This window comes from Photinus pyralis, unplaced genomic scaffold (assembly GCF_008802855.1).
Source record: "Photinus pyralis isolate 1611_PpyrPB1 unplaced genomic scaffold, Ppyr1.3 Ppyr1.4_LG8, whole genome shotgun sequence".
NCBI lineage: Eukaryota > Metazoa > Arthropoda > Insecta > Coleoptera > Lampyridae > Photinus > Photinus pyralis.
In genome coordinates this window covers 11,905,548-11,922,097 of record NW_022170819.1, presented here as the reverse complement: position 1 = coordinate 11,922,097, position 16,550 = coordinate 11,905,548, and the positions used below count along the sequence as shown (strand labels likewise).

General features: G+C 42.6%; 2 protein-coding genes and 1 long non-coding RNA gene across 3 annotated transcripts; 2 read left to right on the top strand and 1 right to left on the bottom strand.

The window, feature by feature from the left end:
* Positions 1–361: 361 nt before the first annotated feature.
* LOC116177801 lies at positions 362–1,768 on the bottom strand. Its single transcript, XR_004146758.1, has 4 exons — positions 1,690–1,768; positions 1,530–1,640; positions 652–1,479; positions 362–597 (listed from the first exon to the last, which is right to left on the bottom strand). It is a non-coding gene; the product is annotated as an uncharacterized LOC116177801 (long non-coding RNA).
* Positions 718–14,356, top strand: LOC116177765 (collagen alpha-2(IV) chain-like). Its single transcript, XM_031496855.1, has 3 exons — positions 718–783; positions 8,865–13,390; positions 13,873–14,356. The coding sequence occupies exons 1-3, from the start codon at positions 720–722 to the stop codon at positions 14,242–14,244; spliced, it is 4,962 nt and encodes a 1,653-aa protein (XP_031352715.1). The 5' UTR covers positions 718–719; the 3' UTR covers positions 14,245–14,356.
* On the top strand, positions 14,341–14,784 carry LOC116178436. The gene has a single exon (XM_031497925.1). It carries the CDS (start codon positions 14,341–14,343, stop codon positions 14,782–14,784), a length of 444 nt encoding a protein of 147 aa, XP_031353785.1.
* The last annotated feature ends 1,766 nt before the right edge of the window (positions 14,785–16,550 follow it).

Below are 16,550 nucleotides of genomic sequence, written 5' to 3'. Positions count from 1 at the left end.
CCTCTAATCTGAACTAAACGCGTCAATCTCACGACTCACTGGCGCCGCCAGCTTTCGCGCGCATTTAACAAAGTCAGAACCGTATTCAGGAACCACTCGCCCACAAAATCGAAAAAAAAATAAATAAAATTCGAACCGAATAAAATCGTCTTCGTGTCCGTGAAGCTAGCACATTTTACAGTTTCCCCAACGAAATTACCAGAACGAGAGCAAGATAGGAAAGGTAATGAAAACTGTGGTTAAATAATCAAAGTAGTCTTGTACATACGAATTGAATGGTAAACAGTTGTAATTAATGATAAACAGAAATGTAATTTAACATGGCAAAAAACAACAGAGACTTTTTAATATCTATCATTTATTATCTATCACTTTTATCGCAACAGATTACACAGTTTCAGGAAGAAAGGACTCCATTTAAATGTCAGTAGGATATTAGGTGGACGAACAGTTAGTGAAATATACTGAAAGGCCTCGTACTACAATAACCCATAAGCCCTCGTCAGTAATAATTGATTTTCCTGGCTCTTATGTGAATAACTATTACTGATTTAATCTTCAAATTTGCTTTGTTCACATAAATACAGTTTACTCTTTCTGGAGAAAAAAAGACGCCCTGGTATACTTTCAATCGCAGTGCAGAATACTTACTAATTATTTTTTTCCTTATGTTTCAGATGTTACGAAGTGATAACAACTAATTCACCAAATAAAGAACGATGGCAACCCTGCAGACCATTCTTCTGCTTCTGGCCGTGGTCTATTCACCAGCATCAGCTTCAGGTATAGTATTCCAAATTGAAAATTGCTTCACCTACGCGATGAAAATAGATCCGTTCCAATGGTTCGCAAAAGTTTAATAAACCCATATCCATCAATTAGTTCGAATCGTCTATACCTCTTGTACCCGTGCAGTGTTTACCTTGATTAAAGTGGAATGGCACAAAACTCGTTTCGGATACCCATGGAATTCCCCATTGAGTTCAAGATATCACACATTTCCTGTTATAGTACCGTTAAGTTGACGATATCTTTAGGGTCCTGTCGAGCTCGCTAATTTGCATTTTGCAAAGTTTATTACGTCATTACACTTTACGTTCGCATGTCAGGTTTATTATCCTGATAACCTTAACAGAGGAGTACCTATTTGTGTAATGCACTTTTATTTTATTTGTGTAATGCACTCTAATTTTATTTTCATTTGCTTCGTAGGAACGCGGAGGCTCGTTAGTCTTGTTAGGTACCTACTCAAATACGTTATCGTTAGGTATTATAGCCGTCGTAGTTCACGTTGGTTGAAGTGTTTGTTATGCGATTGCTCTATAAAATCTTTATTAGGATCTTTATTAGGATATCAGCATCTGCGTCACTCGTAAACGCCAATGGTGACCATGACGTGGCATAATTTACAATATTTCCAATCCTGTTATTTAATATGAGCCAAATAATTGAAAGAATCCTCAAACGAACCGCTAAAAACTATCATCAATTATGTAGTAAATTAAATCATATGCAGGATCATATGTTACCTTCTTCAAAATTCAAGGTACCCCAATGTACCAAAATTCCTTTCCATTGTACCTCCGCCATTTTTAGAGAATTCAATCCTGGTCAACCTCACTGGAGAACCAATCATATTTCTAATAAATCCCTAAACTATAGGAAATGCCACTGAAAGTACCTACCTACCTTAATGTACCATAATTAAGTTTCCAATTTTCCGGACATCCGCATCTCCTAAAAAAAAATCTTACAATTTCTCAATTTGAGAGACTCGGTGGCCACGAACAACTTTTGATTAACACCTTGGATCTTGGACACAAAAAGAACTGAAAGAAAGAAAAGCTTACATAGCTTGTGTGGACTACCCCGTACGCACCGAGCGGTCGATAATTAAAAATAAAAATAATCTTAAATTACTTACTTTTTTTCTTTAATAATCCAAATGATCTGGGGCCTATTTCATAAAGCTACTTTGCTACTTTTCACTGACAGAACAATATGGAACATTAAATCGGTACGAATTACTCCATCAATATCATAAGTGGTACCGTGTTCTAACCAACGTACCTATTCTCGCTCCTGTAACTTTGACCAAACCGTGTGTAAAAAAAATTACATGCTCGAGAGCTACTGCGAAATGATATAAAAATATTCACTGTTATATCACTTCCGGTTTGGCTATCCGAATGTGACCCTAAATTTCAAAATTTAAATCTACACCCTCTATATGGTTACATTTTTGGATTCTATAGACCGTTTTACACCGCGTTGTTTTCGGAAATATATACGAGATGAGTCGAATAGTCAAATTTTATTTTTTAATACAAGTCGCTATGAATGGACCAAAATCGTTCTTCATTGGCTCTAAATTACTACAAAAATCAATTTTGCGTATCTAATTTATCCAATAACAGGGATTAAAAAAATTTTGAGATTATCAAAATTAGTTTAATACCGTTAAGTAAATTTTTTCACATAGGACTACAGATGCCCACCCGGCTATAATGAAACGGCATTGTAACGGGAACCCGCTAACATATTTAATTTTTTTTCGATTTTAGCACACTTAGTGTAGGCGAATTTATCAAATTTATGGTTTGGAATTGAATTTCGTTGAGGTAACACAGTTTTAGATTATGAATACCTATTATGAAGTCTACAGGATGGTTTCATTAGAGGGTTTGTACAAAATGTTGTAATTTTTTTAAATTTTAAGATCAATAGATTCCCAATGAATTTGGCGCTCTATATTTTTCATTTCATATTTACCGGAAGCGTCACTGGTCGGTTAGTCGCATACGAAAATTACTGGTGACTGTCTTGCGCTTGATTTAGTGAGTTTTACCAAAGAGTAACCATAATTGTACTCTTTGGTTTTACGTAACCAAAACAGCGGAATCAGATTGCTAATAATGATGCCACGACGCAGCGTGAGAAACGCGAAATCTGTGGATTTCTAATGAATGGCCTTTACATGCACTTGATTGATTTAAGGGAAGGAAGTCTATTGTCTGTCGATTTAAAAATTGTCACTGTTACAGTGGCGATAATAGGCCCACCCAGCCTAGTCGCCATGTTCCATCGAAAATTAAAACTAGCCATCATCAAATACCAACGCAATTGCAGTGTAGGCAACACACAATACAAAATTACCATAAACATGTAACAGAAACTCGATGCAACATGGCCGCCGATCTCAACAACTAATCAAATATTAGACACTATTGTGGTCAATGTCTCGTATAAACTGATTCAGAAGGGGTTATCGTAAAATAAATATCTGTCGGAAAATGCAGTACTGAATGGTGACATAGGATGACCATCGATTCCAGAGAACGCTCCACTGTGTATGGAATCCAAATATGTAAAAATATATAAGGTGTACAACCATTTCAATTTTTAATTTTTTGGTTAAACTGAAGGTGTTAGGAAAGCACTATTTGATTATTTATCCATAATAATTGTGATCCACCAAAAGAGAGAAAGTACAGGGTGTTACATTTTCGTCACTTTTATAGGATTAGTGTTGTCACAAAAAGTAATAAGGACGCCATGCCCTATTTTGGAATCAAATTTAAAATGGTACAATAAAGAACTGAAAATATTGTTGTTTCTTTATAATGATTGTAGAATAATCTGTTGTTTTCAGAATAAGCATACGCGTTCAGGTAAAAAAGTTATCGGATCTAACTTGACTTTTTAAATAGAACGCCTTATATATTTTTTATCTAAAAAGATAGCATATTATAATAAATTATCTTTCTAAAAATATAACACATTTAAAAAACGTTCAAAAGGATTTTACAATAATTAAAAAAAATTCTAAAATTGAAGAAAATAAAAAAACGCTCAAATGATTCAAAAAACAAAAGATTTTTGATTTTTTAAAATCTTTTTTGAACCAAATTTTTTAGATTTTTGAGTGTTATATTTTGAAAAGAAAATTCAATATGCTATCTCATTAGATTAAAATATACGGGGTGGTCCGTTTAAAAAAATTAAGTTAGCGTCCATAACTTTTTTACCTGACCCCGTGTACTTATTTTGAAAACGGCAAGTCATTCAACAATGTTTTGTAATAAATATTTTTCTGTTGTCTTTTAAGTAATATAGGGTCATTCTGAAATGCCAATTTTTAGTGCATTTTTTAAGAATTAAAATTAATTGTATTCTAATTAAACGTCTCAACGAAAGGAACCGTTTTCTACCAACTACTGCCCTTCTTTTTGTCCTCTTATCAAAGTACGGGGTGGAGGGGGAAGGGAGGGGGAGTGGAACTTGTTTTATCCTTCATGGTACTCTAATGAAAGGTCCCAACGAAAGGAATTAATTGATGCTAACCATAGTCTTCCTCCTCGATCCCATGGCGTGATCCGTTATAATTCCTTATATCTTAAGAGTGAATTGTCAAAGGAAAGTACCTATAAAGGGCGATTTGGACGTTTGGAAGAAATAAAACCATTGGGCATTTAAGTAAAATTTGATACATATCCACTTGCAATAAAACCAAATTTAACGCCATTTCGTTTTGCGCATGCGCAGTGCCAACTTTCTTATTTATGGAGACATTTACCTAAATAAAATTTGATACATAGCCACTTCGAATAAAAGTAAAAAATATAACGCAAGTTTCAAAATTTGGTTTTGCGCATACGCAGTCCCGATTTCTTATTTATGGAGGGATGGCAACAGAAGTACCTGGACTTTGGATGGCAAAGTGTATGCGGTCAAGAATGGAAGAAAAATCATTTTAACATCGGTATCAGATGTCAAAAGGTATCAGTAATTTGTGTGTGATGTGTCAGTTTTTCGATGTTACTGCTGATGCCCGTAAAAGGAATGAAGAATACCATCTTTGGGACACAATTTATTGTATTATTTTTTTCACCTACGAGAGGCGGTTTGCTTCACATTGTCTGCTGTTTTTTGTGTGGTTTAAAAATTTTTGTTTTGTTTTTAGGACATTAATTTCCTTTTTTGCTTTTCTTATTACTCACTGATTCTTGTGAATTATATTCTATTAGTTCATTTATTTTGTAGTAATTGCTTGATAACTTGATTAAACAATTATGCACCATTTAAAAATAGGACATTTAAATGTGCGATCATTAGTGGCACACCTAAACGAATTGAAAATATTTTTGTATGATAACGACTTTGATATCTTGGCCGTGACGGAAACATGGTTAAATGATTCAATTTCAACGTCGTTCGTAAACATTCAAGGCTATAAATTTGCTCGAGTCGATAGAGGAACTCGTGGAGGAGGAGTTGGAATTTACGCTAAAACCTCAATCAATTTTCGTGTTGTAGATACTTCTCATGAAATTGAGCAATTGTGGATTAAGGTAAAAATTGGAAGCACAACGCAAGCCATTTCAGTTGTATATAGGCCACCCGATTTGTACTTTCGTAAATTTTTTGAAGCCTTTGAAGAATCTTTTAAGGACATTTTTATTGACGTAGATAACGTCATATGCGTAGGCGATTTTAATTCGGACATCAAACAAGTAAACAGACCGGACATAAAATACATACTAGACCTGTTTGATACTCTCAATTTAAGTCAAATAATCACAGAAGCCACTAGAATTACTCCTAAATCTGCATCCATTATTGATTATATTTTGATTTCCAAACTTGAGATGATTGTTGAAGCAGGGACCCTTTCTGTTCCTCAAATTAGTGACCATGAAGCAATTTTTTGCTCGATTAAAGACCCCACTACCTCCCAAGCAATGTTTAAAACAATTAGAAATTTTAAAAACTTTAATTACGTTGCATTTAAAAGTCATCTGGAGGCAATCCCCTGGAGAGTTATATACGATATGTAGGACATCGACAGTAAGGTAGGTTTTCTAAATGAGAACATTCTCTTTCTGTTAGATTTATTTGCACCATACAAAACTTACCGTTTTACTAAGAATTATGCTCCTTGGCTAAATCCAAATTTACGCGAAATGATCAAAATTAGAAACACTCTTTTAAGCAAATTCAAACTATCACGTAATCCTCTGGACTGGAATGCCTATAAGACAATGCGTAATCGAATTACAGTTATGGTTAAAACTGAAAAAAAGGAATTCTTTTCAAATACAATTAGTAGCTCGAACGCCAAGCAAATGTGGGCCACTTTACGTGAGTTAAATATAGGAAAAACCAAAGACCATCAGCTCCCAACGAACCTAAGGAATGTGAATGATATTAATTCCCATTTTATAAATTCGATCCCTCGCAGCGATATCAATGATAGCATACTTAATTTTTATGTTTCAAATCTAAAGGATTCCATTACTAGCACCTTTAAATTCAGTTCGGTAGATGAATTCAGTGTTTTCCATTTTTCTAAAAATCAAATCGAAAGCAGTAGGACATGATGGCGTAGGTATTAGGGCATTACGTTTATGTATTCCGTTTATCATTCCATTTGTTACTCATATAATAAATGAATGCTTAAAATGCTCGGTATTTCCAGCCGCTTGGAAAATCGCGTATGTAAGACCGTTACCAAAAAAAAGGGAACCACAAAGCCTTAACGATTTAAGACCCATTTGCGTTCTTCCTACCCTGTCTAAAGTTTTAGAAAAAGTAATGGAACAACAACTTAGAGATTTTTTCCATTTCCAACAATTGCTTCCTTCTCTTCAGTCTGGTTTTAGGCAGGGTTACAGTTCCAGTTCAGCCCTACTTAGTGTTACTGATGATATTATATGCGCCAGCGATCAGGGGAAGTTAACTTATTTAGTTCTGTTAGACTATTCAAAGGCTTTTGACACCCTAAGTCATGAGTTATTATTGGGCATTTTACATTACGTTGGATTAGAGCCTCAAGCATGCGCACTTGTATCTAGCTTTCTTTCTAATAGATGCCAGGCGGTGGTCTACGATAATAATGTGTCAGAATTCTGTCAGACGTCGACTGGGGTACCACAGGGCTCCATTCTTGGACCATTATTATTCTTAATGTACACATCTCATTTCAACCATTGCCTACTCTCATGCAACTATCATCACTACGCAGATGACACTCAATTGTACTTGTCCTTTGATCCAAGGGAAGCTCTCCAGGCTAATGCCGCTCTCAACTATGACCTTTCAGCAATTTATCAAACTTCGTTGGATCATGGACTAGTCATAAATCCGAGTAAATCAGCAGTAATTCTTTTTGGAAGGAAGCAAGATCGCGATGTTGTAAAGCGAAACTCTGAAATAGTAGTGAATAATATCGCCATCACTATTCAAGAAGACGTTAAAAATTTGGGATTGCATTTCGATGAAAACTTAAGGTTTACAAAACACGTAACCAAAACACTTCAAACATGTTACCTAAATTTAAAGTTAATCTATCCCCATCGTCAATACTTACCAGTAATACAAAAAAAGCGTTTGTGTGAATGTTTGGTCTTGTCTCATCTAAACTATGCCGATGTAATTTATGGCCCGTGCCTGAACAGTACTGACAAATATCGTATACAAAAGCTTCAAAATTCATGTATTCGATTAATTTTTGGAATTCGAAAGTATGAACGGGTGCGTTATAAGTTAAAAGACCTGAACTGGCTGAATATGAATGATCGGAGATACTTTCATACTGCCACCTTCATTCACACTCTCATTAATATGAAAACACCAGCTTATTTATATCGACGCCTGACATTTAGAACAGATGTGCATAACCTTAATTTGAGATTTAAGGGTAGATTAACTCCTCCAATATCTAATACTACATTGCGTGAACGTTCATTCTCCCATGTTGCCGTACACATTTTTAATAAATACTCTTATGAGATTATGCACTATAGTAAAACTAAATTTAAAAGTTTCCTCCTTGAACACCTCACATCTACTGAAAGTTACAGTTAAGTTACATTGGTTGTGCCACTGTTGCTCGTTAATTTGCGTTGTATGTTATATTAATTTATATGTAAATTGGTCCTTATGAAGCTTTACTAGTTCATTGTAAAACTGGCCGAATCTAGGGTTAAGTGGTAGAACAGCCCTAGGCTGAACTTCGCCCTAAAATCATTGCTTTGATTAATGTGAATACACAAATGCAATAAAGACCATATTATTATTATTATTATTATTATTATTATTTAAATGAAATTTGATACATAGCCACTTGGAATAAACCAAATGTAGCGCCATTTTCCAAATTTGGTGTTGTGTAGAATGTGCAGTGCCAACTTTCTTATTTATGGAAGAAATTTTGTAGGGGTGATTAAAAAAATGCGCTTTACCTGCACAAGGGTTGTGCACAATTTGTACTTGTTTATTTTCCCCCGAATATCTTAAGCGAACAAACATTTTCGAATTTTGATTTTCCATTTTAAGTTTGACGAAAAAAGGGCACATGCCGCTTATATTACTTTTTGATAGCACTAACGATTAGGTAGATACATACAACAAAATAGTGTCGTAAATGGAACACCTGTTGTACATTAATTGTACGGAAACATGTTCGAAATTGTTCAGATGTTTTGGTAAAATTGGTCGTGATTTGCCGGATTAAAATTTAGCGAAAATACTGAAGGTACAACGAAAACGAGTTGAGCTACATTAAATTCTGAAAAAGCTACATGAATAGTTTGAGGATTTATTGAAAGTGTTTCCGGTGCTCGCATGAAGTTGGAACCGAATTTTCCGAAAACGGCCGAGGCCGAGGTACAATTAATTAATTAAACGTTTTTAATTAATGATAAAATCCATCGCAGCAATGACGAGACCGAATTAGTAAGTTATCATTACGAATGTCATGGAAGAACTAAATTACATGGTGTATTGCTGGTTTGAGTAGAACAAGAAACTAACAAACATGATTTTCTTACCAATCAGTGTTAATTATTGTAATTTTGTTACAGAAGAACGTCACGCGAGGCAAATATCCAACGCAGTACTTTTCGCATGTCCCCACGAAGGCCTGTTCCCAGACAGTGTCAACTGCAAGACATTTTACAAATGTACGATAAGGAATAACCAATACACAGTGTTACAATACGAATGCGGCATTGGAAGAATTTTTGATGCGGAAAACGGTTTTTGCAATTATCCCCAATTGACCAAAAGATACGGATGCAGAGGATTGCAATTTGGAAACGAACTGGATGGTATCTTCAAGCAAATAAACGGCGTATCGACGTGGATTGCGTCACAAGTTAAGGAAGGTAGCAGTTATTATGATTGGTCGATTTGTACAAAGGAAGGTTTTCTGCCCGATGCGACGAACTGCACCAATTTTTATAGATGTGTCCAAGCGGCTAACAACATATTCAACTTATACAAATTCACGTGCTTTGGAAACACAGTCTGGGATCAAGACTCGCTAACGTGCAATCACCCCATAGCGGTCAGAGGAAATTGCGGGGTACATAGTGAAATATTCAAAGTTAATGCTCCCACCGTAAATAATCCGTCTAACTTCTACACTGACCGAAATAACGCAGGCGCAAGCAGTAGTGCAGCCAGTGCCTCAAGCGCGGCAAGTTCGGCAAGTGCGGCCAGTTCTGCAGCGTCAAGTGCGGCCAGTTCTGCAGCGTCAAGTGCGGCCAGTTCGGCAGCGTCAAGTGCGGCCAGTTCTGCGGGAGCATCGAGTGCTTCTAGTTCTTCTAGCTCAGCTAGCTCGTCCAGTTCGTCAAGTTCATCCACCTCATCAAGTTCATCGAGTTCGTCCAGTTCATCATCGTCTTCAAGTAGTGGAAGTGGAACTGGCTCAGGTTCTGGAGGTGGGTCTGGAAATAGCGGCGGTTCAGGCACAGGAGGCAGTAGCGGAACAGGTTCTGGATCTGGTAGCGGAAACGGTCAAGGCTCTGGTAGCGGAATTGGAAATGGCAGCGGGTCTGGGAGTGGAATTGGTAATGGAAATGGATCCGGATCTGGAAGCGGAAATGGGTCAGGTACTGGGAGCAGTACAGGTCAAGGCAGTGGTTCCGGTAGCAGTTCTGGAACCGGTAGTGGTAGTGGTCAAGGAAGTGGATCTGGAACGGGAAATGGAACTGGTACAGGTACGGGCAGCGGAAACGGTGACGGTTCTGGAAGTGCAATAGGGTCAGGAGCCGGGAGCAGCAATAGCGAAGGAAGTGGGTCTGGAATGGGAAGTGGTAGCAGCTCGGGGTCTGGACACGGCAGCGGAAGTGGAACTGGTTCAGGAAATGGTAATGGAAGTGGATCGGGGTCTGGAAGTGGCGATGGTAGCGGTTCAGGAAGTGGGACAGGAATAGGTACAGGAAGCAACAACAGTCAAGGAAGCGGTTCCGGAACGGCTGTTGGAACTGGATCAGGATCTGGAGGCGGCAGTAGTATCGGTACCGGCAGTGGCCAAGGCAACGGATCGGGATCAGGTAGTAGTAACGGAAACGGATCAGGGTCTGGTAGTGGGTCAGCGAATGGTGCTGGCAGCGGAACAGGGGAAGGATCTGGCAATGGACATGGGTCTGGATCAGGAAGTGGATCCGGTACAGGAGATGGCGCTGCCACAGGAACTGGATCAGGTTCCGCAAGTGGTGAACCAGGACAGCAAGGCCAGCCTGGACAATCTAGCCAACCTGCTCCAGGCCAAGCTAGCCAAATCAGACACTGCCAGGCGGAAGGTTTCTTTCCTGATAAAAATAACTGTTCAAAGTTTTATCGATGCGTGAAAAGAGAAAACGGTTTTCTGGTCTATGAATTTACTTGCGGAGATAAAACGGTGTGGGATCAGGCGTCTCAATCATGCAATCATCCTTGGGCGGTGTATGGAAAATGCGGTACGGCATCTGAACAGGGGCAACCCGGTCAACCTGGCCAGCAAGGACAACCCGGTCAACCTGGACAGCAAGGCCAACCAGGTCAACCCGGACAATCTGGCCAACCAGGTCAACAAGGTCAGCCAGGACAACCTGGCCAACCAGGTGAACACGGTCAACCAGGTCAGCCAGGACAACCCGGCGAACCTGACCAGCCCGGTCAGGTCCAACCAGGACAACCCGGTCAACCTGGTCAACCCGGCCAATCTGGACAACCAGGACAACCCGGTCAACCCGGCCAATCTGGACAACCAGGCCAGCCCGGCCAACAGGGTCAACCAGGCCAGCCCGGCCAACAGGGTCAACCAGGACAACCCGGCCAATCTAGCCAAACAGGTCTGCCAGGACAACCCGGACCACCAGGGCAACCCGCCCCAAGTCACACTAACCCAATCAGACATTGTCATACAGAAGGTTTTTTCCCTGATGAAAACAACTGTGCAAAGTTTTATCGTTGCGTAAAAGGTGAAAACGCTTTTCTGGTGTATGAATTTACTTGCGGAGATAATACCGTATGGGATCAGGCCTCGCAATCGTGCAATCATCCTTGGGCGGTGTATGGAAAATGCGGTACGGCATCTGAACCAAATCAAAGTGGACAACAGGGACAACCTGGTCAACCTAGCCAGCAAGGACAACCCGGTCTACCTGGCCAACCCGGTCAACAAGGTCTGCCAGGCCAACACGGCGAACCTGGCCAGCCCGGTCAGGGCCAACCAGGACAACCCGGTCAACCAGGTCAGCCAGGTCAAGGGCAGCCAGGGCAACCCGGACAACCTGGCCAACCAGGTCAACAAGGTCAGCCAGGTCAAGGGCAGCCAGAGCAATCAGGACAACCCGCTCAACCTGGCCAACCAGGTCAACAAGGTCAGCCAGGACAACCCGGTCAACCTGGCCAACCCGGTCAAGGGCAGCAAGGACAACCCGGCCAACCAGGTCAACAAGGTCAGCCAGGACAACCCGGCCAACCTGGCCAGCCCGGTCAGGGCCAACCAGAACAACCCGGTCAACCTGGCCAACCAGGTCAACAAGGGCAGCAAGGACAACCCGGCCAACCCGGTCAACCTGGCCAACCAGGACAACCCGGTCAACCTGGCCAACCAGGACAACCCGGACCACCAGGACAACCCGCTCCAGGTCAAGCTAACCCAATCAGACATTGTCATACAGAAGGTTTTTTCCCTGATGAAAACAACTGTGCAAAGTTTTATCGTTGCGTAAAAGGAGAAAACGCTTTTCTGGTGTATGAGTTTACATGCGGAGATAATACGGTATGGGATCAGGCCTCGCAATCATGTAATCATCCTTGGGCGGTGTATGGAAAATGCGGTACGGCATCTGAACCAAATCAAGGTGCACAACAGGAGCAACCAGGTCAACCTGGCCAGCAAGGGCAACCCGGTCAACCTGGCCAACCAGGACAGCCAGGTCAAGGGCAGCCAGGGCAACCAGGACAACCCGGTCAGCCAGGACAACCCGGCCAATCTGGCCAACCAGGTCAACAAGGTCAGCCAGGACAACCCGGTCAACCGGGCCAACCAAGTCAGCCAGGACAACCCGGTCAATCTGGCCAACCAGGTCAACAAGGTCAGCCAGGACAACCCGGTCAACCGGGCCAACCAGGTCAACAAGGTCAGCCCGGTCAAGGGCAGCCAGGGCAACCAGGACAACCCGGTCAACCTGGCCAACCAAGTCAGTCAGAACAACCCGGTCAACCTGGCCAACCAGGTCAACAAGGTCAGCCAGGTCAAGAACAGCCAGGGCAACCAGGACAACCCGGTCAACCTGGCCAACCAAGTCAGCCAGGACAACCCGGTCAACCTGGCCAATCAGGTCAACAAGGTCAGCCAGGTCAAGGGCAACCAGGACAACCCGGCCAACCAGGACAACCCGGCCAACCAGGACAACCCGGTCAACCTGGCCAACCAAGTCAGACAGAACAACCCGGTCAACCTGGCCAACCAGGTCAACAAGGTCAGCCAGGTCAAGGGCAGCCGGGACAACCCGGTCAACCTGGCCAACCAAGTCAGCCAGGACAACCCGGTCAACAAGGTCAGCCAGGGCAACCAGGTCAACCTGGCCAATCAGGACAACCCGGTCAACCAGGTCAGCCAGGACAACCCGCTCCAGGCCAAGCTAACCCAATCAGACATTGTCATACAGAAGGTTTTTTCCCTGATGAAAACAACTGTGCAAAGTTTTATCGTTGCGTAAAAGGAGAAAACGCTTTTCTGGTGTATGAGTTTACATGCGGAGATAATACGGTATGGGATCAGGCCTCGCAATCATGCAATCATCCTTGGGCGGTGTATGGAAAATGCGGTACGGCATCTGAACCAAATCAAGGTGGACAACACGGTCAATCAGGCCAGCCCGGTCAAGGGCAGCCAGGGCAACCAGGACAACCCGGTCAACCTGGCCAACCAAGTCAGCCAGGACAACCCGGTCAACCGGGCCAACCAGGTCAACAAGGTCAGCCAGGTCAAGGGCAACCAGGACAACCCGGTCAACCTGGCAACAACCAAGTCAGCCAGGACAACCCGGTCAACCGGGCCAACCTGGCCAACCAAGTCAGCCAGGACAACCCGGTCAACCTGGCCAACCAGGTCAACAAGGTCAGCCAGGTCAAGGGCAACCAGGACAACCCGGTCAACCTGGCCAACCAAGTCAGCAAACCCGGTCAACCTGGCCAACCAGGTGGCCAACCAGGTCAACAAAAGGTCAGCCAGGTCAAGGGCACCAGGGACAACCCGGTCAACCTGGCCAACCAAGTCAGCCAGGACAACCCGGTCAACCTGGCCAAACCAAGGTCAACAAGGTCAGCCAGGTCAAGGACTGCCAGGGCAACCAGGACAAGCCGGTCAACCTGGCCAACCAAGTCAGCCAGGACAACCCGGTCAACCGGGCCAACCAGGTCAAGGGCAGCCAGAGCAACCAGGACAACCCAGTCAACCTGGCCAACCAGGACAACCCGGTCAACCTGGCCAACCAAGTCAACCAGGACAACCCGGTCAACCTGGCCAACCAGGTCAACAAGGTCAGCCAGGTCAAGGGCAACCAGGACAACCCGGTCAATCTAGCCAACCAGGACAACCCGGTCAACCTGGCCAACCAAGTCAGCCAGGACAACCCGGTCAACCTGGCCAACCAGGTCAACAAGGTCAGCCAGGTCAAGGACAGCCAGGGCAACCAGGACAAGCCGGTCAACCTGGCCAACCAAGTCAGCCAGGACAACCCGGTCAACCTGGTCAACCAGGTCAACAAGGTCAGCCAGGTCAAGGGCAACCAGGACAACCCGGTCAACCTGGCCAACCAGGACAACCCGGTCAACCAAGTCAGCCAGGACAACCCGGAACACCAGGGCAACCAGCTCCAGGCCAAGCTAACCCAATCAGACATTGTCACACAGAAGGTTTTTTCCCTGATGAAAACAACTGTGCAAAGTTTTATCGTTGCGTAAAAGGAGAAAACGCTTTTCTGGTATATGAGTTTACATGCGGAGATAATACGGTGTGGGATCAGGCCTCGCAATCTTGCAATCATCCTTGGGCGGTGTATGGAAAATGCGGTACGGCATCTGAACCAAATCAAGGTGGACAACAGGGGCAACCAGGTCAACCTGGCCAACCAGGACAGCCTGGACAACCGAGTCAATCAGGCCAGCCCGGTCACCCTGATCAACAGAGTCAATCAGGCCAGCCCGGTCACCCTGGCCAACCCGGTCAAGGTCATCCAGGACAACCCGGCGAACCGGGTCAAGCAGGACAGCACGGTCAACCTGGCCAACCAGGTCAACAAGGTCAACCAGGACAACCCAGCCAATCTGAGCAACCAGGACAATCCGGCCAATCTGGGCAACCAGGTGAGTCAGGACAACCCGGTCAACCAGGACAGCAAGGCCAGCCTGGGCACCCCAGTCAGCCTAATCAACAAGGCCAACCAGGACAACACGGCCAAACAGGGCAAACTGTGCATGGAGAAAATTGCAATCATGGAATAGAATTCAACGAAAATGGATACCCAATTAAGTGCACTCAAGCAGGATTTTATCCTCATCCTTCTGATTGTAAAATCTTTTATCGGTGCGTGGATTGGGATGATAATCAAAGAAAGCGGTTTTCAATTTACAAGTTTATGTGTCCTCCAGGAACTATCTTTGATCCATCTTTAAATGTATGTAACCATGAAAATTCAGTTTACCCCGCAAGAGTTTGTAAGACACAAAATAACTCTTCGGAAGCAGAGCAGGTAATGATTGCTTATGCTTGTGTGTGTTGTAGCTGCTATTTTGCTTGTAGAACGCCAGTGTTTCTTCAGCGAGCAGCAATTCTGATGTTTCCTCTACCAACTCTAGCATGATTCAATCGACAACACCTTGTCCGATCGGCCAATTGACTGGAGACCAAATTGTACTGATATGTCCAACGGGTTTCAAACGGCACCCTAAATATTGTGATTTATTTTATCAATGCACAATAAACAATTATACTTACGAAACGAAGGTGCTCGTGTTAAGCTGCCCTAATGGTACTATTTACGATGAATCCAAAACGCAGTGCCTTCCACCTGGCGAAGCCCAGACTTGTACAGCGGAGCTCACTGGTCGTCAATTCCTCAAGACTATTGACTCTAGTTTGCATTCTCCTGTAAGAAGTTCCGTTTTCATCAGACACAGTTTGCACTAATGTCTTTCAATTGCAGATTCCCGTTCCCAATAAAAGGTTATGCCCTTCTGAGGGTTATTTCGACCATACCGCGGACGAGTGCAGCCAAACGTTTATTAGATGCGATAAAGATCCGAACAATCTACATTTGCTACACGGTTACCTGCACCAATGTCCTGAAGGGTACATATACTGGTCAATCAGTAAACGATGCGAACGTATCTCAAACATGGAACAGTGTGATGTAATCAACCTGATGATGGAGAGAAAATGGCCGATTCCCGTTGATCTCGTGAATGTATCGCATGTGCGACGTAGGGGGGTTAATTGATGTAAATATTAGACTGAAATTTACTTTTTCGTCGAATTATTAAGTTCGGCGCAAAAGTTGAGATGGCGATATCAAAATTTTGGAAAAAAATTTTAATAACGCTACGGGGAGGTTGTGGTATTTATTTTTAATTTATTGTGAGAATATCCTTTAACTGAAAGATTGTTTTTAGTACCTCGTGTATGATATTTGTACATATTTTACGCCAATAAATGTATACGAACGATTAACTTACGACGCACCGACTTGTTTTATTTTATTTTTTATGCGGCAGGTGTTTCGGCCGAGGCTTCTGTACCAACCCAACGCACTATAGACTATACCTACATTTACAAATATTTATGCCCGAATCCGGATTCTAACCAATGACCCACAGTCACAGTCGATCTTCCCATCCATTTAACCATCCATTAATCCATTAACTTTGGATGTTCTCTCCCAAATTGCCCAAAATTTGATTAATTTTGAAAGATATTTAAAATTTGGGAATCGCGAATTGAGCTGGAAGCCGAAACATCGAGAACCGTACCGTACCCCAAAAACGACCTGCGTTCCCGCCGGCGGCCCAAATAACAAGTTGTTCATGTACAACCCTAACGCTACATTTGGTCCTTCTAGCCGGATGAAAAAAAAGTTACACGAGCAAACTCATCGTTTATTAACCGATTTACAACCACCGTTGCATACTTCTGTCTCGACATTTCTAAGAATTAAGTATTTTTGTGTAAATCACAGGAATGGGTCGTTGAAACAATGCTGACGATAATTGTG

Bases quoted from the DNA above. Each gene is read 5' to 3' on its own strand.
- LOC116177765 (XM_031496855.1), top strand. From the start codon at position 720: ATGGCAACCCTGCAGACCATTCTTCTGCTTCTGGCCGTGGTCTATTCA. The intron at 784-8,864 runs GTATAGTATTCC...ATTTTGTTACAG, and splicing joins TTCACCAGCATCAGCTTCAG to AAGAACGTCACGCGAGGCAA. The intron at 13,391-13,872 runs GTCAACAAGGTC...CTAGCCAACCAG, and splicing joins CGGTCAACCTGGCCAACCAG to GACAACCCGGTCAACCTGGC.
- LOC116178436 (XM_031497925.1), top strand. From the start codon at position 14,341: ATGGAAAATGCGGTACGGCATCTGAACCAAATCAAGGTGGACAACAGG.